The sequence below is a fragment of the Platalea leucorodia genome (assembly GCF_965183815.1).
Source record: "Platalea leucorodia genome assembly, chromosome: 16".
In the NCBI taxonomy this organism is placed as follows: Eukaryota; Metazoa; Chordata; class Aves; order Pelecaniformes; family Threskiornithidae; genus Platalea; species Platalea leucorodia.
The window spans coordinates 8,368,602-8,391,778 of NC_138838.1; the positions used below are offsets into that span (position 1 = coordinate 8,368,602).

At 40.5% G+C, this 23,177-nt stretch overlaps 1 protein-coding gene across 1 annotated transcript in view; it reads right to left on the reverse strand.

The window, feature by feature from the left end:
* Positions 1-23,177, reverse strand: part of TEX14 (testis expressed 14, intercellular bridge forming factor) — a 35,198-nt gene that overhangs the window by 5,890 nt on the left and 6,131 nt on the right. Inside the window, 24 exon segments of the mRNA XM_082327915.1 lie at positions 306-377; positions 890-941; positions 2,571-2,761; positions 3,599-3,726; positions 4,812-4,874; positions 6,158-6,248; positions 6,944-7,037; positions 7,592-7,762; positions 8,094-8,194; positions 8,759-9,025; positions 9,592-9,671; positions 10,837-10,943; positions 11,654-12,639; positions 13,081-13,231; positions 13,455-13,645; positions 14,451-14,602; positions 15,794-15,972; positions 16,804-16,927; positions 17,382-17,495; positions 18,336-18,466; positions 18,923-19,004; positions 19,696-19,832; positions 20,601-20,766; positions 21,071-21,185. Coding sequence (XP_082184041.1) covers positions 306-377; positions 890-941; positions 2,571-2,761; positions 3,599-3,726; positions 4,812-4,874; positions 6,158-6,248; positions 6,944-7,037; positions 7,592-7,762; positions 8,094-8,194; positions 8,759-9,025; positions 9,592-9,671; positions 10,837-10,943; positions 11,654-12,639; positions 13,081-13,231; positions 13,455-13,645; positions 14,451-14,602; positions 15,794-15,972; positions 16,804-16,927; positions 17,382-17,495; positions 18,336-18,466; positions 18,923-19,004; positions 19,696-19,832; positions 20,601-20,766; positions 21,071-21,185 — 3,945 coding nt within the window.

Here is a 23,177-nt window from a genome sequence, read left to right on the forward strand (position 1 = left end):
CTCCGGGACACCTTTGAAAAATTCAGTCTACACAAAATTCATCTCAGTGTTAAATTATATCTGCACTCAATAGCCTAGCTGCTGTCATCAGCAGCAAATAACCATTACGTGAAATGCAGAAACTTCAAGGACTACCTCAAATAAATGCCAGTTATTTAAGCTGTTGATGCCTAACTTCCTAATCATTGACCTGACTGCAACTAATTTGGAAGCTCTTGTGTATTTTAGTAGTGGATGATTTGGGAGAAATCCTGATTGAACACAGCTGGCAAGCCTCATACCATTTTGGCTGAAGTGCCTCTTACCAATTTCATCCAGCAGCTCTTGGGCTGGTGGAGGCAGCTCATCAATGAAGTTGTTATATGCCTGTGAGAGTGCTGAGATAGAAAAAAAAAAAGTCTAATTAATTAGCAGTGATTAATCCTTAATAACTGTGATATAGGCTTACATTATGACAGCATCTTGCTGACATTCTTCATTTATCAACCTGCATGAGCCAGGCTCATTCACATTTTATCAAATATCCTTAAATAATTTCACAATGGAAAAATCATTTAGAGCTAGACTTGCACATTCAGTTCTCAATCTTGTATTGCAAATTTTAGGTCAGTAATATTTACACCTCAAATGCAGGTTGATTAGAGGTCAGAGTTCTTAGTGTGCAGATGCAAACACTAAATCCATAACCTAATTACCACTAGCAATACACAGTTGTGTGAAAAGCTATTTATCCCTGTAAAAAGAGATGCCCAGGAGGGAGAGAGAGAAAAGAATTTAAAAGAAAAAAAAAAGGAGGGGGAGAGAAGTAAAACTGCAAAATTTCTTTTCAAATCTGTTGCTCCTTTTATTGATTGTTCTATTTGGGCTGGGGCTGGATTAAGAGACTTACCAGATGCCTTCCTGGTGCTTCTCAAGGATGAAGCAACTACTGGCAACCCATCCTGTGTAAGACCATACAGAATGAAACACAGGAAGGTAAACTGAAGAACTGCTGGTCTTCAATCCTCCCCTTCGACATACTAAATCCCAAATGAGGCAAGGCCTTAATTAAAGCCTTAGTGGACCATTACATTTTTAAATAAGCTCTTCAATCAGTTCAGAACATGAAAACAGAGGTAGCATCCAGGTAAGCCAGATGGGTCAAAAATTTTGCTTAGGCTGCAGTGCACTCATCTTTTAGCTGGCCGTAAGATACTGTCAGCTATGTAATCTTTATCCATTTCAGCACTCTGTATGGACAATTGGATGGGAATTCTCTGAAATGACAGTTCCAACATCTCTTAAGTCCCCATTCTCTGTTTTGAATCTTTAATTATTAAAGCCAGGCACACCGATTCACCAAAAGAGCCCCCAAAAATCAAGAATTTGTAATCATGGGCAAGTCCTCACTGTCCTCAAAATGGAAACAGGTACCTCCTGCACTTAATCCTAGAATAAGATTTTAGACAAGAAAGTGACACAAGTATCTCCACAGAGTCAGCCAAGGCAGCACTGCACTGTTAATAGGCTTAATGAATTCCAACTGTCTGCTATGCAAGCAGAAAGACACAGGCCTGACCTGATGACAACGAATGCAGTCACTACTGTTCTGGTTGAACAAACTCTAATTTAATCTTTAAATGACAACCCCATCAATGAATAACAGTAAGAAATGCATAAAGGCAACTATTTTATATATATATAGCTGTCTGAAAAGACAGTTAAGATAATGCTGTGGCTCCAGAACACCTTCAGTTCCAAAAAGATTACTGGAAATCACTACAGTGACCTTGGAAATTGTCAACTCCAAAGAGAGAGGATTTTTTGATACAACGAAGTTGATAACATTATGCCACATCTGTGCATAAAACTGACAAACTTAATCCCCTAATGCAAGGGCTTTCTGAACATTTACTTGCTTCCAAACTACTAGATGGAGGCTTTCACCTTAGTTTTCTTCCTCAAGGAATCACTCATTTACGTACTCATTTACCTTCCCCCACTAAGTTCTGAGAACTCTTCAGTTTCACATGAAAACTTACATACTTGAACACACAGGCACATGTATTTATTTTCATTCAGGTTCCACATAGTCAAAAGCCTACAGTTCACAAATCACTTGTGAATTCAGAGTGGTTCAGATAAGCGACCTGCTGTTGCCTCACCAGAAGACCAACTGATCACCCCCCCACACACACATCCCCAACAAAACCATACCTTTTCTACCCAATCATTTTGCTGATAATTACCATTTTGGTGTTCCAAGATTACTGGATCCAATGCTGGGAAATGGCAATTCTTTACAGCCAGGGAAGGGATGGAGGGCAGGCAAGGCCATTTTGATGGCGGTCAACATTTACGTAAGATTAGGTGCAAGGGGAAGCCAACTCTTTGCATAACCAGTGGCACACACTGACTGCTTTGAAATCAATCAGAACTTTTGTCGTTATGTCAACAGATCCAGGATTCCAAAATACTCACAAGGACCTAGAAAAATTTCTGTGCTTCCCATCTTGCATTTATTTTAAGGAAAAGTATTTTTTTAAATATTTTAAAGAATGGCAGACATAAGGTAAATTTTCTAGACTTACAGGCTCATTCAATTCAGATGAGCAAACTCCTGAAGCAATAGAGGGAATTTCAGTGCTCCTTCCCTCTTCATAGGCTGTAGTGAATGTCCCGGACGCTGCAGAAGAGATCTCTTCAGAACTGCAAAAGGAAGAATCTGAAGCTACCTCATGGCAGTGTTTGTATTTCTCAAAGGCTACTGGAATTTTTTCTTCTAGAATTAAAAAAAAAAAAAAAAAAAGAAAAGAAAAGAAAAAGATGATAGCAAAGCTGGAAAATGATTTGTGGAGTTTTTTGTATTTTGGTCACATTTCAATGGAAGCAGAAAAAGGTTTCTTGTATTTGAACAGGCACCTGCACAGGCAACTCTAAGAAATTATTGCCCATAAACCATCTCTAAGCAGAAGTCCAAACTGATTACCTAGGAGTTCAATCTCAGCCATTATTTATGCAAAACTTTGCCAACTGAGAAATTTTGACTACTGTATTACACCAAAATAATGAAAGTACAAAGCAAATGATAATTTGGTGCTCTTAAACAACACTGAAGTTCAGGAGACATTGAGATTGCTTCATCAACAGTCAAAACATACTAAGTGCTTATTACATTGTCTGTCCTTAAAATGCTAAAATCTACATGTATCACTCCAAATCAATTTTAAATGTCTAAAACAATTTCTGATTTATGAAGGCTACCATTAACTACCAAGTAATTATCTTTCAGAGACCTTTCAGATATGGGCCTTTTCAGCCGTGTCCCTGTAAATTCTCCTTTAGTTCTACATTACAGATTTCTTTTGACCAAGCAGGCTCTAACTACAAAGTTGTAACTCTCCAGACCAAAACAATGAGATTTCAGACAACAGGTCCAGCATATCTTGTGGTTACTTATTCCAAGCCTAACACTTCTGCATTGGTACGATACGAATGGAGTGTCCATGATTCACATCAATGATTTTTACACTAGTAAGTCTTGGCAGAAAGGTCTCGCTCCTGGCATAGAAAGGGTAAGTAATTCACTGGTCCTTCCTTCTTTCCTCTCTGTAGTTACCTGTGCCGAGTGGAGTGCTGACGCTCGTTGGTGCGTGACTCGCTCTGGGCGTTTTACAATCTATGTCCCTGTAGTAGTTCTCTTGCTCATAGGGGATACTCGACAAATCCTGAATATCTGTCACTGATCTGAAAAGATGTTCTGACAGCTAGAATAGCCACTTCTTACACTTATGAATCACTAAATTCTGATATTTTCAGGTTCTTTAAATTTTAATTTTGTTCAGTCTTATCTAGTTTTCCAGAAGGAAGAGAGACATTCCCTTTGAAAGCTTCCCACAGAATTCTTGGAAGGCTAAAGATCACCATCGTCAATAATACTGCAGAGACAGAAAAGGTTAATGATTTGCTTTCCCTTCCTTTACAGGATTTCTTAATTTTAATAATTCTCCTATAAAAGCAAGCTCAGGAAACTGCCTCCAGAAAGGTCACGAACTTCAAATGTGAACCACTAGGTAGAAAACTCTCTCCAAAGCCAAGGGAAGACCTCAAGGTTTCACAAAAATTAATGATCCATTAATTCAGACTAAATGTAGGTCTTAGAAGCCTTTGAAAGAATTACTCAGATAAACTGAAACTGCTAAAGATCTGCACAGGCACTGATGTCCATTCAAGTTACAAAAAGTCTTAAGTGGTTGCAGGACTGGGATTATATTAAGCAAACCAACATCTTCTGCAGATATACCCTGGATTACATTGTCCTCAGAAGACCATGAAATGAACAGACATCTACTGTTACCAAATCAGTAATTTCTATGCAAATCTCCATTATCCGTAAAAAGAAATTAACTTTTCTAGGTAAGTCAAAAACCTATTCTGCAAATTTTTCCTGAGAATCTCAATCACAAGACTATTTTTGTAATAACATTTATTTAGCTACGTACTAACGATTTGCTCTTTAAAGTATTCTATTTCTTCTATGTAATATGGACAGAAGAAACAAGGAATCCTAATACTTTAATGGGAAGAAGCACACCCAGATTAACACTAAATTAATTACTTATAAACATGAAAATATTTCAAACTAAGGACAACTGTATGTGATAGCTCTTTTACACCAATCTCCCAAAATATTCTTTCGATATTTAGACAGTTTTCTCTCTCTCAGCTTTGGTTTGTCTCATCTTCCTTTTTCGCATCAACACAAAAAAACTTTCACAATGACAATGACCAACTAGCTGAAGTTTTGATATAAAATGGTCTGTGGCTCTTACACGTCTTTTTCTTTGCCTTCTTCCTGTGGCTCCCATAGTATCACTTCTCGTGCTCCTTCAACACTGGAATGAGGGAAGAAATGTCATACTCATTGATCCTCTCAGAGAATTATGAAAATAAATGTATTTAATTTCCTCTCTCTCAAGAAGTTTAAAGGACTACCTTCTCTCTGAGGTAGACTGCAGCTCATAAAAACATTTTGCTTAAAAGCTCATAAGACAGAGAGTGCTAGGAGAAAAATGTCATTTTAATCACATTATGGATTTGTATCCAGTAAGGAGAAAACTTCTAATTGACATATGCAGTTTCAAAACAAAACCGAAAGTTAAATAAAAATCTACAAATATACATCACTACATTGTTTCATCATCCTTTCATGGTCTGCATCGTAAGTTTTTTTCTCAAACTGTAACGAGCCCATTCAAGGTCAAAAAAACATTCAAAGGGGATTAGTCAGATGCTCAGAGAGCAACCAAACCCATTACCTTTTACCTTAAGGCCAAGTATTTACACACTTGCTGCCTACCTTTGACACCGGTAACTCAGTTCCTCCAGGGGAGGGGAGAGAGTACCACACTGACAGGCAGTACAAGCAGCTCTTGCTCCCACACTCGGAGAAAGCGAGCAGCTGCTGACTCTGGAAGAACCCAAGGAAAGCTGAGCTACAGGGAGGGAAGGGGCTTTTAAGCCTGAAAGCCACTGCTGAAAGACTTTCAGGGCAAGGACTGTTCCTCTTTAGGTGAAAGTACCCCTTGCAGCACGAGGTGGTGATTCTGGCCAACATCTCTGCATACTAGGAGAATATAAAATTTACAAAAATACTGGATATAAACACCTCATGTTTGACAGATGAGACTGCAAGTCTCCAAGCATGGGCTAATGTTATCTGCAGGCAAGACGCAGTGAGCGTACTTGCATCGGATTCTTCCCACGGGAGGGGAAAAGGCATGATCTTCACGCCATCTGAGCTCCGAAACCAAAGCACAACAAAATTAAAACAGATGACTGAAGTCTTCATTTGAATTATCTTTGCTCTGCTTAATACTGTAGTTTATCAGTGTAAAAGGAATGGTAATATATACATGACTTATTTTTCCTATTTTAGCTCCCTCATTAAGCAAACAAAAAAAACCCCAAACCGAACACTGTAAAAGACAAAACCCCATGAGACTTGTGAAAGTCCTTTTAATATTTTCTTGGCAAGGAACTATGATATGTAGATAATCATTAAAAAACACCACTGGCATCTTATTTGAATATTGGATATAGAAGCAGAATTAATAAAGAGAGCACACTTTATAGCCTAATTTATGCTTGAAGTAATGATGAAAATAAGTCTACCTACCTGGCTACAGGCATATGGCTAAGTTGATTCACTTCTTGTGTGTTAATGCCAGAGTTCTGTGCTGCTGTGCTGCAGAACAGTATTCTTCCTCCTGAATACAAATAACAAATGTTCCCTGTTATTGGGTTTTGCAAATACAAAAGAAAGTGACACAACCCATTGAACGGGAAATTGCAACTTTATTAAATTTTTTCGTTCTTGTGACCTTTGTTGTTGACAAGAGATGAATGTGTGTTAAAGCCACATTTTCATAAACATACCGCAGCTGCCAGACAGTCAACCACTGAAGCACTGGGGAATATCGCAACATTTACAAATTTGAGCTAAGAGAGGCAACAGACTAGAGAAACAACGATGATCCTTCCATTATTCTGCACACACACAGAGATGTCAGCTCTTACAGGTTTTAAGCTCAAGATCCTTCTAGCAATAAGAATATTAATGTGTAAATACAATTCTAATTCAGTTTCCAGCACCATAGCAAGTTGCATAAAAAGATTAAACTTAGCCCTACTGTAAAAACAAAAAGGTTGCAAACAAGTTTTGTTTTTTTAACTGAAATACAGCAAGTACATCATCATCACACTCAACAATATTTCAGAGACTGCAATGCCCAAACCTCATCTTCCAAAATCCCGAGTGTCCTGAACTCTGACTAAAATAATGAGGAATAAGAGACCAAGTGACTCCAGCCTTCTGACAGGAGTGCTGCTGACAAACACGTAAGTGCAACAAGACCCTGTCTCCCTGACTCAAAAGTACCTTCAAAAGAAAGAGCACATTTACCTGAAACCTGAATACCTGATCCTGCATCTTCAGGTAACTGTTTCTGTAAAAATCCTTCACAAGCATCTTCTAATTTGCCCTCAGCATCTGAGGTCTGGAGCAGGGGGAAAAAAAGAAGTGAATTCTATGTCTCACAGGCAAGCTGTGAAGGGTAGGACAACTCTCACAGGATGATGTTCACAATAATCAGAATGGAGACAAACTTTTCAAGAGCTTATCAGCAAACAACATGAATTGGATTTAAAAGTCCATAGAATAGTTTTGAATCTTCAAGAAATGCATGAAGATTGTTTTAAGACCATTGAGTACTATAATTGATAGAGCTGTGATGGAAAGGCTGATATTATCAACTGCCTAAACCTTTTCTCAGCCACAAATCATGTCATTTCCTGGTAAACAAATTAAGAAAACATGCTCCTGGTGTTCTGGGAGTCTGGGCGTTTGTGGGGTTTTAGTTGCTTGGGGTTCCCCCCGCCCGAGGGGAGTGTGTGTTTTAAAGGAACAGGGTTAGAATTTTCTTACTTTTAGATAATCTTTATTTGTAGATATTATTTCAAAAGAAAAAGAAAACCTGTCATTCTCTCATTTTCTACAGCTTTCCTTCAAATCAAATGGGAGCATAATAAAACCACATGTTGTGTAACTTACATCCAAAGTTCTTGACACAGACTTCATTCCTGTCTTTTCTGCTATTTTTACCTCTAGTTCTGAACTTCCCTGAGTAGCGAGAGAAAGGAAGTAATCAGTGTCAGGAGTCGAGAATTCTTCAGACACATCAGGAGATGAATTAAGGGAACAATGTAATTCCCTTGAGTGTCTCTGTGAAAGACATCATCATTTGTAGATGCTTTCTCCAGTCTCCATTAAAGAATATACATTTTAGTCAATAATGTTAAACCATACTGCATCAAATTGAAATGATGTTTAATCTGACCACTCTGAGTTTCAACCTGCCTCCTGCTCCTTACATTACCTTGATGGTTTATAGAACCAAAAAAAAAAGAAGAGGGGAGGAGGGGGGGATGGTTAGTCAGATCACAACTGAAAAGATCAGCTGTCTTGGTAGTTCAGTGTGCAACATGGAGAGACCAGGCTAAGCTGTTTTACAGATAACTAGCTGCAACTAGATTTCTTGGATTACTATACATACTCTAGAGAGATTCTTAACTTGTTGAGGAAGGACTGAATTCTTATGAATGGTTATTCCAGACTCTGCTTGTTCATCTTGTGATGGTGACTGGCAACTTCTCCCTAGGATGTCAGAATGGAACAAAATTATTAGGCAAAAAAATAATATGAAGTGAGTGATCTGAACCACTGATGGAATATCAATGAGAGTAGACAGTAAAACTACATTGTCTGTCAGAAACATGGAGAAAGAATGACATTTAAATGCTCACGTCGTTAATCTAGGCATGCGAAGCTTTCCTTGTTTCTTTATCCATGACTATTACAAAAGCACTACCCACTACGCTGCTACAGAAGAAGCATCTCTGTAGTCCAATTGAAAAAAATAAAATGTGAAAGCATACTCATGGACTTGAAAGCTTTGGGTGTCCCATGCTGATACATGGTAATCAATGACGATGAAGGGTCTCCAAGCTCACTGGGCGTTACCTCCACCCATTAACATGTAATACTCATCTTAGTCTATTATTTTTGTTCACCAATGACTGAGTGATTGACCTGCTTTGGGGGTAAGACTCTGGAAGATAAAATTGACAATTACTGTAACAAAATCACAGAAGCTGAAATCTGCTGGGAGATGGAGAGAGACAAAGAGAGAAGAAATTTTTTTTTGTTTTTCATCCTTACCTCCAGAGCTTCCGAATGCAGACTCCAGATCACTCTCCTCAGATTCAGATCTATCCTCGCTGCCCAGGTGCCAATGCTCAACATTATCACCTGTCTGCCACCGATATCTTTGTTGGTCTTGACTTTTTTGGTTTCTAAGAGTGACATGTTGAAAGGCTTCCTCTATACTCTCTGCTTCACTTTCAGATGTATATTTACTGGCTGGATATGGAGACCCGAGTTCTAGTTGTCCTGAGGCCACTCTTCTGGCCATTTGTTTTACTTCAGCTACATAAAAAGAACAAAATTACCAGTTCACACAACAGAATCTGGACCTTCAGAGCATTCCCTGTGTTTCATCATGTCTGCAGTACTCGAAATGCTAAAGTTATAGCCTGTAAACTCCTTTATCATGAAAAGAGCTAAACACTTCCTTCCATTTTAAGGAAAGCTTAAAACCTGCATAAATTGACACGGACAAGTCTTTACATGAACAGTTTTTGTTAGTTTGCATTCTCTATTATTCATGCCTGTACTGCCATCCACCGGTCATTGCTATACTACCCTTTCTAAATTCATACGCTGTCCCTCCCTTACATCCTCCAAAACAGGGCTAGAAACTCCTTGAGCTTTATAATCAAACCATCCTAATGTGGTTGTGATTATTTTATGCCCTGAATGTGCAAGACACAGGATCCTACTCATTTGGTTTTCATCCAAGAACAGCCTAATAGAGCTTCAGCAATTAAGGCACACAGACCTTTCTTAAGTAACAAAATGTGTTAAGTTTTAATGCACTGCACTGCAGTAAGACTTGCTAATATTAACGCCGAGTTAACACTGATTTTACTTACTCCTCCAACCTGATTGCATCCTCCTTCTCTCCTCACTTATTTTTGTACTGTAAATTTCAGATCTTGATGTTGGATAGCACCTACAATAAGTCATTATGAAATGCATCAAACTCTGTTAATGCACAAGCGTATTGTGTTAAGTATTCCCCAGTCCGTAAAAGACTAGAAGTTGTTTTAATGTCAATTAAAAGGCTGAGAGCACACATGTTTTAAGAACCCAATAGAACTGGCAGATTGAGCTGTCAGAAGCTTAGAAAGCACAGACAGTTATTTAGGTCTATTATAGATTAACCAGACAAGCTGTACATTAAAATCTAAATTTCAAAAGCTGCCAACTGCCTTCAGATGATATATCTGTATAAACACTAACAGAAAATGAATGCTATGTAGATGGTGTTTTATTCAGGTCAGGAAGGTGATAGTGGACAACTGAAGATACTCAAAACTTCAGACTTGGATAACACCACTCCTACCACCAACCCAGTTCCAATCTAGAGTTCATTCACTTGACCTTCCAACCACACGTCAGCATCTGGCATATTTGTGTTCTAACCAAGTCCTTCACCAACAGGTCTTACTGATCCAACTGGGTCATGAATAAACTTAAAAACCACAACAGTTTTCCTGACTGATTTGACCCAAACATTGAAGGAGATGCCTGTCCCCATCTTTCCAACTAATAAGGTACATTAATTTGCACAAGTTTTGCCAGGTACTTTTAACATGTACTTTCCACCCATACTTCGAAATACAAAGGGACGACATTAAAAAGCACACCAAACATAACGAAGTAACGTATGCTCTGTTGTCACTGCGTTTAGCAAGACTGTTCTACTCCCGCAGCCCCTGACATAGGTCCTAGTCCTAAACCTATGAAAGCCAAGGTATTTCTACTGAGAATTGAATGAGGTTGTGCAGAGAGGAGAACCACCCTTACTAGTAACTTACTACATTGCTCTCCTTAGGCACTGTTACAGTTTCGGACCACTGACCTCCATCAGAGAGGCATTTGGAATCAGTCTGAACGCCACTCTTCAAAAGTAACGACCCTGTCGCAGCAGTTACCCTGTCAGCTCTGCAGCTGACAAGGGCTCACAGGAGCGTCCTACTTGGACAGATGGCTTTTGGTTGACTGAAAAAACATTTAATGCCATCCTTGATCCTGGATGTGTCTACTTTTGACAGTGGCTGTATCAGGATGAATCTGATAGAATTAACTCTTTTGTGAATAGGATCAAAACTTACCACCTCTCTTCTTCACTTCCACTTGCTGCAGAATGTGAATCACCTCCTCTCTGACACTGCAAGTTGAACTTTTTTTTGCATCTTACAGATACATGTGGGAGTAAATGCTGAAATGAGTCCAACAAGCCATGATTCAGCACACGTCGGGCATTCTGCTAATTACTAGTTGAGCTGTCTATGAGATATACTAAGAACCAGACTGTGCAAACTTTATTCCCTAGGTTGTATTTTAGTAGCACTGCTCATGAGAAAGGATGACAACTCCAGGCCTTAGCCTAGTAAAAACTCTGCCCTGGATTTATAGCAGGTTTCATATGTATGCAGGCAGACTATCAAAACACGTAGTTCCCAGGGGAATGAGTGGACCTAAATGACTCAAGATTATTCCCATAGCAGATATGTACATTAATTTCTCTCTTTCTGTTTGGGCTAAGCATGTTAACTACTTATATTTAATAATGAAAATTATCTAGGAGCCCTTACTAATGACAGGTTAGATCTCCATAACTAAGTATACCAAAATCTTTCTCCGCTTGCCCTTTTCCTTGACAGTCCCATCTCCATTTTAGTACAGGATTTTATTCCCTCCTGAGCCACTGGACGAGGATTCTGCTGGGGGGAGTGGGGAGAAAGAAGAAATAATGCTATTGCACTGCTGAGCTGACTGTTTTCATTCCTATATATAATGCGTATGGTATGCGAATATATTTTAAAAGACAGATTCATCCCTCCTCTCGGACACCATCCATAACTACATCTCTTTACCTGCTAAGGAATACAGAAGTGATAAACACAGTCACTCCACTCAACACTTTACCTCATGGTCTAGGCTCATTTGATCATCCAGGCTTTTCACCACACTGAAGCCGAGATCATGATGGTTGTTTTCATTTTTACTCTTACTCATCTCATGAAGGCACTTCCACTTTTCCTTTTGAATTGCCTCCATTTCCCTTGCTGTCTTTGAAACAGCTTGGAAACTGCCTCCACCCAATGCTCCTTGTGCCTGACACGTTATCAGTGGTGGAATATAGTCCCTTGATGGTGGACCTATAGCCTTCCAAAAAAATGTATTAACTCCACAAAAAGGGTTATTGGTGTTTTGGGAAGTATCACCAGATCTGTTCAAGTGTCTGTCTTGACAAATTTGCTTAGAAAGCTGATTCATTCTGATTTCCTGGAGCAGCAGCTTTTGCTTTTCAGTGGCCTCTAAACTGTCCAGTTTCTCCTCTGTTCTGCACAGGGAATCTGCTGCCTGCTGCAACATGCTTTGAGCAATCTTTAAATTAAGGACACATTTGCCAATGTGCTGCTCACTTTGGGACAGACTACTCATTCTTCTCCCAGCATCACCTCTCACCTGTGCCAGCATGCACAGGTCAGAGGCCTCACTTACCCTCTCCTCCTCTTCTGTAGTGTACTCTGTACCCGATTCCGAAAAGCCACCTTCCTCAGAAACTGGCTTTTCCTCACAGTGCGCTCCAGGGGATGCATATAGGTCTCTGAGGGTAGCCTTATCTTCTTCCTTTTGCTGCCTTCTTTCATCCTTTAGAGTTTGACCCAATCCAGCTCTTTCTTCCAGGAAGACTTCATTAAGTTCTGGGTAACTGGCAAAGATCTCATTGATTTCAAAGCTGCAGAGGCTGTCATCCACATCACTAACACCGAGGGTCGCCTGGAGTTCAGAAGCTACATCACGATTTTTGTCCTGTGCAACTGGTTGTAGACTGGTTGATGCTTCTTGGTCCACTAAAGCACTGTTCTCCTCAGGAAAAAGAGAGTCTCTTGGGGCAGTAGAGCTGTCTGAAAAATTAGATTTTAAGTGTTAAGCCATTTCTCCAGATGCCCATCAAACGCACTGCTTCCATACATTTAGGACTTAACGTCTTTTAGAGATTACATGAGCAGCATTTAACACCTCTGCTGAAAACAGTGTGCCTGAACTTCAAATATTAACCAGACTTGAGTTTACACTAACAATTAGGGTAATAGCTAGAATCCAAAGCTACTGCTTTTTATTTTCAAACTATGTCATAAAATCTGTAAGTGCTCACATTTTAATTATTTATATTATTATATACTATATATATATTATACATATATATAATACATATATTATTATATATACTAATGTATTATACATATTTTATATATTTTATATATTATATAATATTTATATATATTATATATACTGAGGAACACACTAAGGGAAGGACACGTGACATCTTGCTAGAAGAAACTCACCAGCCTCGGTTATCTCTTTTCCCTGCAATTCCGGTGTTCTCTTCTGGTAGCTAAAAGCTGATGCCAAACAGATGTTCACATCTGCAAAAACAGCGGGCCTTTGTGCTTTTGACAGTTCATCAGCACGACCAGTTTGAGGCTTAGCTAAGTCCTGTAATACAAAAAATGGAAAAAAAGACAGCTGTATCTGACAGTTCAATGCTTCTACCTTCTCTTTTAAGGCAGTCTGCCTCCACAATCAGAAAAGAATACTCAATGTTTAGATTGTGCACAAAAAAGCCTCCCACCTAGATTTCAGCAGAACAACTTGAATCTGAATGAACACAAGACTCTGCCATTTTATATACATGAAAGGCTACAATCCTGGAAGTCACCTTTAAGTCATTTTTTAGTATATACTGAATGTCCTGAAGGTTCATGGAGCGGTTCTTCTGTTTAGGTTCTAGCCCTGACTTTACGATACCGTAATAGGGCATAGGAAGTCTGACATCTGCTTCTAACTGCTGCCCTGAAATTATGAGCTGTTTAATAACAGAGTCTTCGAGACCTTTCCAGGGAGGGGTCTCTGCAAGACATAAATATACACTTTATGTCACAAGCTGTACATCAACGTTAATGAAAATAAAGGTAAAGAAAACAATCAGAGATACTGAAGCATTATTGTCTGCACATTCCCTAATTTACAACTACTGTCAAGAACCAAATGAGCATCCAGTCCAGTCTGGCATCTCCTCCCTATCTTATTTGAACAGTGGATGCTTTAAAGGGAGCTGACAGCAATCTCTAGAGGACAGTTCAACTGTAAACCATGCTCTGGATTCTTCATTACCAACTAGCTAATCAAGGGTTTAATTTTTAAGGTAATTGTTTATCCCATTTCACTGTCAAAGTAGTCAAAGACAATACATAACATAACTTACAGATAATGTATTGTTACTGTTATTACAGATAATGTAACGTATATTAGAGATCAAAAAGATGTAAGCTGCACAGGCTCATTCTGCACATTGCAAAGAGTTAACTGAATGTTTTGTTGTCCTCGAATGAAGAAGAAAGATAAACAGCAGAAGAACACCATACACAAAATCATGTCTCTCTAATACCAACCATGAATCTCATCCTTTAGTTATGCAATTTTAAGTCTTCAGATTACTTTTACAAAAGTTTCCAGTAGTCTTTGCTATTGTCGTTAACACTTGGGGTTTTTTGCCTGGAGGGTTCCTTTTCCAAGTTAACTCTGTATGAGCCATCACAGCAAGGTTTTATCCAGTCACACAGGGGAATTAAACAGACATGAGGGGGCTGACAGTCTGCACTGAAAACATTCAGTGGGCTACCCTAGTGACAAAAGCCTACACCTATAGGTGTACCTGTCAAGGCCTCCTGCACCACTGTACAGAAGCTATAAACATCCGATTTGACTGTGACAACTTTTTCAAGGATTACTTCAGGAGAGCACCACTTATACAGCTGGACTGGGACAGGAATACGCGTCAGATCACTGTGTTCTCCACCATCTTTGCTGCATAAAGGGAAAAAAGTTGTAAATTGGGACATACAGCACACTCAACTAGAAGGTGTATCTTTTGAAATTAAACACCTGAGTTTGTTATATCTGCTTTTACTTTAAATACCTAAAAGGGCCAGAGTATACCTGCAAATAAAAACGTATAATATTTTCACACCAATAAATGTATTTTGGCACATTACAGCAAAGACTTTCTGGTGAAAGTAACACCTCCTTTAACAAATTTACACCCAAAAAGAAATCAGAGGAAGTTGAAAAAATTTCCCAATAGGAATTTTACAAACAACCCTTTAGCTCTGGCCAGCATTCTCTGACCATGGACAAAACACAAGAAGGTGCCACCTAGTCTGTCAACATTTATTTTGCAATGTATACGTACATCTAGAAGACAATTTCCTCCTCACATTTAACTATAGGGTTTTTTGTTATTCATTTCACAGTAAGCTGTATCTGAAATAGCCAACAAACCGCCAAGATTTATTAACAAATTGAGTTTGCAAGGAGGTTAGCAAATATCTTTGCTACTTTTGGGACATTACAATCGGCAAATTTTTGTTTATTACCAATTTTACTCTCTTTCTTTACAGTCTAACCAGCCATTTATTTCCTTTCTAATCAGACTGCACAACAGGAAAGAGGTAAAAAAATGTATATAAGCAATGATTTACCCAGGTGAAATGAATGGTGTCCCTCATAAAATAAATACTCGTTTTGTCACTGGTGCCACTTCATTACTACCAGTTCAATGAGGTGCGGAATCTTCAACCATTTTAGGTAAGCCTCCATAAGCACAAGTTCAGTATAACAAGAGGAGACAAATTATTTCCAGCCCAGCAGAACTAGTGACTCAAAGAGGAATTTCATCTCTGTTCTGTCAGATTAGGTTCTATTTCTCTACGATGGTATTTTTATACTCCAGTAAAGAGCTGCTTCTCTTACTACTTTCTATTTTCAGATACTTATAACATAGAAACTAAGTTCACCTGAAACTTGCCATGCTGCCTGTGGCAAAGTTAATGTACCTGAGCAGTAATAAGTTGGAGTTCTTTACTCCTGTAACTCCGTCGCTTGGCTCACAGGCAGGAGTCCCTAGTCATCAAGAGGGGCACTTCAGCAGAATTTAGCACTAAATTTGACTTTACTTGTGTTTGTCCCTTTCACAGAAACAGTGAGGAAGTTCTTTACCTCTCTATCATGTATTCCAAGTTGCACAGCTTTGCCTCACCAGAAGAAACAATCTGAATAGCGTAGGAGGTAACTGAACGGTGGATAAATCCACGGGAGTGTAGAAAACGCAAAGCATCATTAATTTGAAGCAGCACATGCAAAATCGTCTCCATGTGCAGTACTGGGAATTCTGTATGCTGAAAAAAACCAGAAGTACCAAATTTGCATTGCAGATCTTTAAAGCTTGATGTAGGGGAAAACTATTATTGTACAGAAGAAGGCAAAGAAAGCAAACATGAAACATACTATAGTAAAAGTCAGATGAATTGCACTTGCTAAATAATGTTTGTTCTCAATACCAAACCAACTAATAATACCTTAAAAATTAGGAAAAAAAACCCGCATATTGACTATGCTAAAATTGACTCTGAAGCAGAATGAACTCTTAGACTTTCTTGCCTTTGACTGCAATTTCTCCTTAACGTAACTTAGATGTCTGCATTCAAACAGTTAAAGAAATAACAACTCAATTAACTGCAAAAAAAAGAAAAATATTGAATGACAAAAATAAAACACAGATCAGTTGATTAAAAAAAAACAAAAAAAAACCCAAAAAACCCACAACAAACCAAAACTCACTACTGAGTTCAAGCCTTTGCTTTTATACATGGGCAGCTGGCAATGTACTACATGCAAATATTCAAGGGCAAAAGCTGGTTTCGCCACATTTGCAGTATACAACCACAGGCAGAAGACTAAAAGTTCAATCGAATTTAACAGCAGCCATTTTAATACTGACACCAAACGAGAAAATCAAGGCAGTTGCACTTAAACATTAACTGAAGCATTTGCCAATCACAAACTTCACCAGCTTACAGAGTATCTGATACTGTGCAATGAGATAGAAACCTGGATACACAGACTGACGATTTTGTCTTCTTGTTCTTTGAGTAAAGATGGTAGATGTAGTTACTAAACTTCTTCCTCTCAATTAATTACTATTTTAAAACCACAAGTATTCCAATTACCCTTTCGTGAAGGATGCTGTACAGAGAACCAAAGTTAACCCTTTCATATACTAAACGGGTTTTCTCCAAGTCACTAGACAGACAAACAGACATCAACTGTAGCAAATGAGGATGACGGAGTTTACTGCAAAGGGAGAGGAAAAAAAAAAATTGTAAGGCAAATCTGAGATTAAAAGAGAAAGAGTCCTGACCTTCTGGCTGTTTTTATCAACACAATGTGAATGCTTCTAACTTTTCATTAAACTAACCAAAATTTTAAAAGAACCATAGATTAGGAGGCATTTAGGAAACAGTGCTTGCTGTCACAACTAGGAGAATCTATAAATAAGCCATCCAAGAAATGTGCGATGAAGCATTCATCCAGACATACGAGAAGAAAGCATCATCTTCTCCTGTGTTATCCCCTGGGGAGCAAATGGAGTGGGAAGAGACAGGCAAAGAGAAGACCCGTATTTCTCATTTGGAGAGAAAGTGCAACCCCAACCTGACAGTCGTCCCGAGGTCAGTCACATTTCCTCACACCACTGGAGACACCAAAACCCCAGGAGCACTTGGGGCTACTGCACATTCTTTCTTACCTACTACGTTCCTGCTCTGCAATGAGAAGATCAGCTAAGCGTAGTTTACTACAGTTCTGACGGGGCTCAAAGCTGAGTTCCTTCACTGTAACTCTGCTGCCTCCCCACATTAAGCTACAAGGAGAAGAAGAGGAATTTCTACGAGATGCTTTCTGCAGTATTTTTTCCCAGTTATGGGATTACTTACCAATAATTTTGTAATTCTGAAATGCTCTGGTGCTGTCTCCTACTGGTAGTAACATTACTTTGATGATCCTGGCTGTAGCATATAGTCTTTCAAATGGACAATAAATTCTCATCCTGTTAAAGACTGAATGTAGCAGGACAGGTTTGCTGTCCAAAGACGCTACCTTCCATAACCCAAGGTAAAGAACAAGGACACTCTAAAACTCCTTTCGCTGAAGGCCGTCAGCCCACTGTGATACAAGCCAGAGCTTTGGGAAGATTAAATTACCAATCTGTCAATTCTCTGGACACCTCTGAGGCACAACTACTTGCTACACAATGCAAAAGATTAAAAAAAAGGTTCAGTTTGCACTTGCAACTCTCATTTCACCTTAGGTGTGAGCAAGTGGGCTGCAGCCATACATATCCGGAGGCCTGAGGTCTGACCCAACAATTACAAGGACTAAACACTGAGCAACATAATCTGTGCAACCCCAGCAACGTATTTCCCACCACAAAAGGAACCAGTACTGAAACACTGCTATCAATGAATGGGTTAATATTGCTGGAAATGACAACAGCAACCTACAGATATCAAGGGAGTCTAAAGAAGATATTAATCAGTGGACTGCAGAAAACAAGTTGCAAGCAGAAGGCAGTGAATGAATACAGAATAGACCGAAAAAAAACCCCAAAACTATCCAAACAAAGCATCTGGTACAACAACTTGCTGCTTAATAGTAACAGATACACACTAAGAAGGGCTAAAATCCCTTTGAGTCCACTTACTTTGTCATGATCATGTACGGTCCAACATGGTAAGAAAATGCTGGTTCATCATCTCCCTGAACCACGTCTTTTTCCCCAATAATAGGGAGAGATGCCAAGTACCCTAGATGCCTGCTGCCTGCAAGATAAAACTGAAACACCACCGGGGCATAACCAAAAGGAATATGCAAGAGTTCCCAAGATCCATCACATCTGCTGCAAGCTCACCAAAACCTGGAGCGCAATCGCTGCGATGGGAGCATCAGCCAAAGCATCAAAATGCAATGTTAAGATATCTATGTCAGAAGCTTAACTTTCTAGTGAAATTGAAATAGGGAAAGCAGAGAGAGTCATTGAGAACTCCCGCAGGTGACATTTAACAGGAGAGTTTCTGTTGCCTGTTGCAAAACAGCTTCCCTCTGATAGGGCCTACTAATGGCTAAAGGCCTCAATATTTGCACTCGCCACAGCTTTTTTCTACTATTTCAGTAGAAATAAGAACACACTAAAAATTAAAAATAACACAGGTGGGGTAAACTACTGTGAAAAATATGTGACTGAAAAACTGTACTAATATCATTACAAAGCCATTATCCATAGCATCTTACCTTCCCAAAACCAAAGCTGTAAATGTTCTTGGCTGCATTAGCTCCATCTTTTAGAAATCTACCCAGAAGGCTGTCAACATTTCTACGTATCAAAAACATAAGCAATAAGAGTAACTAATATGCCAAGGCTTTTGACTAAAATACAAAAAGAGAGAGAGAGAGACAAAAATGCAGAAATTCCGCAGCAGCCATGTATTTCAAACGTCGCATTTGACTGGTCCCACACAAAAAGTGTGATGCGGATGCTGAAATTCCAAATTATTGTGCAATTCATTAAAACATTTTAGATACACTGTTACAACGTGCATTTGTTTAAAGCAAGATAGCCAATTAAAAAAAAAATAAAATATATATATATATATATATAGGCATCCCGCATCACTTTTTGTTCACAAGTATGTATTTTCCCTAACATGTATCTGACATAAAAGCTCTTGAAACGGCTGGAAACACACCTCCAAAAGATTTGCAGTGACCTTAAAAAATCAAGAAACGAATTACTTCATGTTGCTGCCATTTGAATATTATTAAAATCCAGTACTTCACATTGCTGATTTCAAGAGTAACTCTTAATATACAGATATTTACAACTATCAAGCGTCTATTTGGACCTCTCACAACAGAAATAAAAAGTATCATCATTCCTAACACATATTGGTTTTAAAACTGACACTGTCAAAAAGAAAGAAGAACACGTTCATTTTAAGAGAAAAGAATATGGAAGTAAAAGCCCTTGTAGCTCAATCCCTCAGTACTTGAGAATATATTCTTACCCTTGAACAAGACCCCCAAACCTAGACGGACTGCAGACCAGTGCTTTTGATGAGCCAACCTTCCTGAGTAGATCAGAGGGAAAATTTTGAATGGCAGCCTGCATGTGGAACGTACAACGCTGTATAAATTCCAGCATCTAGAGAGGAGGGGGAGGGAAAAAACAACAACAAAATTACTTCAGAACTGCAAGATCAACCATTTGAAATTAGTAGATCACGACTACTGAAAAAATAACTAGTTACTTGCAACATTTAAATAGGCATTTTGAGACATGGATACACAGAAAAACTTGAAGAAAATCAATTACATGAAAACATAAGAGAAAGCTTACTTCAAACAGTAGATGACTAACTTTCAAGACATTCACTTACTGAAAATTGTAACACCAGGTTTCTTTTTAAGCAGAGTATTGTAATAACAGGAAAAAGAAGTATTATAATCCGAGTTTCAAATCAACATGGCAGTCATGAGTAAGCTTGCTTGATGTTGCATTTTGCTACCATGCTAGCAAAAAAGACACATTTGCTGACGCTGCTCATGCATGACTGATACATGCTTGAAAACAACTTCAGGTTTACTCCTGAATTGCACATACATGCAAACAAACTGCATACATCAGGGATCGAAAACAAGGGCCTGTCATTCTCCTCACTGCACACTTACGCATAAAGGTCCTAACAAGTTACGGATGGACATGCCCCTGCGCCTGAGCAAAACCTTAGTTAAATAATCTGAATCATGAGGACCTCAAAATACCATTACTGATGTTGAAAAATACTGTTAAATAATCATTTAACGTGTAAAAGCCAAGAATTTCTCCCTGGAATGCTGGAGTTTCTTCACTTTAAAATGAAGATGTGAGCCCTTATCTAGCACATATTTGACACATATTACACACACGTACCTGAGCACTGCTTTCTTTTCCAGCTGACATAGCCCAGCACTGAGGATTTTTTCCATTTTTATCGTGTACTCTCAGATCACCTCCTTCATCCAATAACTTGCTAAGAACCCACTGATTTCCTGAGAACGCAGCTGCATGGACTGGGGTGCTTCCATCGTAACAGCGACTAGGGAATGGTAAAGCAGAAACGTTTCAACCTGCCCCTACCACACTCAACCAGCTGTGCCTCTGGGGGAAAAAGCAGCATACCTAGAATGGTTTCTGTACTCCCAAACAACAACATACACCATGAAACAAGGAAAATTAGGTACCTACTTACCTCTGAGGATCTTTGGCTAAAATAGCAACACATATCTTAAGCACTTCCTCATTTATATACGGTGAATATTGTGCATTACATTGACTAAAAACACTAAAAAGATTAAACATTAGTTTCAATTTAAGAATACAAATTTATTTTTACACTTAACTGATTAGCATCTGAGCCATAATCCAACAGCACATCCACTATTTTGCCAAGACCTAGCAATGCAGCAGTGAAGAGTGAAGTTTGGCCCATGGAATTTACAGCATCAACAAAAATACCTGCAAGAAAACAAAAGATTATGAGGAGAGTGGCCGGTTCCCCCCCACCCCGAATGAAAGGCAACAGTCCATTAACACTGACACTGACTGCCATATTCCCTCTGAGATACTGGAAATATGAAAACATAATGATATGAACAGAAATTGGAAAAATAAAAAAAAAAAAGCGCAAATGACCTTCCTTGTAACTTTCTATACATACCAGGCACTGCTTGTCCACAAAGTTTTCAAATAAAGGATGTATAAATATCAGAGGCAAAGTATTAACCTGGACAAGTACAGATAACAGCAGAGGACTGCAGTAAAAAAACCAAAAATTAGACTCTTCTAAAGTAGTACTTAAGAGTTTAGAGTTAGACGAGTATTTTGTTACTTTAACCAGCTTTCTTCAAAAACGATGAATTCCATGCTGCATTAGAAAGAAAAAAGGTAGCCTAGAGAAATAAAAGTCTGAAACCACAAGTGCGGGGTGACTTCAGTCACGTCTAAGAAAACCCGAGCTGCTTTTGGAACCGGCATAAAAAAAAAGGGCACAAACCACTCAGCCCGTGCTCTCTCCCTCCCGCGCCCCGAGGGGCCGGGAACGGTCATCAATGGCGGGCGGCCCCTGCACAAGCAGCACCGCCCGCCCGCCTCGCGCTCAGGAGAGAACACCACGCTCCTCCTCGTGGCTTGTGACGCCGATCAGGTGAGATCACTCTCCTCTAGTGACCAACTACAGAAATGATCCCTGAAAGTATAGTCTTAACCCGCCACCCCCCGCGCCCCGGCACCCGCCGCCACGCACCCACCCCCAACGCACGGCCACCCCCACCCCCGCCGCCCCCCGGCACCCACGGCGACCCCCCGCGCCCCCGCCCAGCCGCCGCCGCCGCCGCAGCGCGGCCCGGGCCCCGCGGCCCCGCTCCGGGCCCCGCGGCCCCGCTCGGCGGGGCGGCACCGGGACCCGCCCCCTCATTTGCATCCTCCGCCTCAGACGCCCAATCAGACGCGCCGCTCCCGCGCGCGGCTCCGCCTCCTCCGCCCCCGCCAGCGCAGCCCGCGGGCCCGGGGCTCCGCACGCGACGCGTCCCGCACGCGCGAACGGCCCCGCCGGCAGCGGCAGCCGCTCCCGCTGGCACCGCAGCGCGTCACGGCCGGGCTCCGCTGCCTGCGGCCCCGTCACCTACCGACAAACGACGTCATCGCCCCAACGGCGATTTCGGGGGGCCGAGGAGGCGCCGGACCCCACGTGCTGCGGAGCCACGGGCAAGCTGCAGCCAACCCACCAGCCTGCGCCGCCTTCCGCGTCCCCCGCAGGCTGTGAAAAGCCTCCTCCTGAGAACCGTTGGGGGAAACATAGAGATCGGCTCCTGATCGAGGGGTGGACCTGACCACGGACGCTATTGCACAGGCTATCTGTGAATGCGAAACATGCGCTGCAATCAAGCAAGCCGAGCGGTTCAAGCCTCCCTGGTATGGAGGACGATGGCTGAAATAGAAATACGGGGAGGCCTGGCCGATTGATTATATCCCACTCCCACAAACCCGCCAAGGCAAGCGCCATGCGCTCACAATGGTGGAAGCAGCCACCGGGTGGCTGGAAACAGATCCCATGCCCCATGCCACTGCCCGCAACACTGTCCTGGGCCTTGAAAAGCAAGTCCTGTGGCAACAGGGCACCCAAAAAAGAATTGAGTCAGACAACGGGACTCGTTTCCGAAACAGCCTCACAGACACCTGGGGCAAAGAGCACGGCATCGAGCAGGGATAGCCCATCCCCTATCACGCACCAGCCTCTGGGAAAATCGCACGATACAATGGACTGTTAAAGACTACACTAAAAGCCATGGGTGGTGGGGCATTCAAATGCTGGGATACACATTTAGCAAAGGCCACCTGGTCAGTCAACACTAGGAGATCTGCCAATCGAGCTGGCCCTGCCCAGTCAAGACTTTTACATACTGTAGAGGGGGATAAAGTCCCTGTAGTGCACCTGAAAAATATGACGGG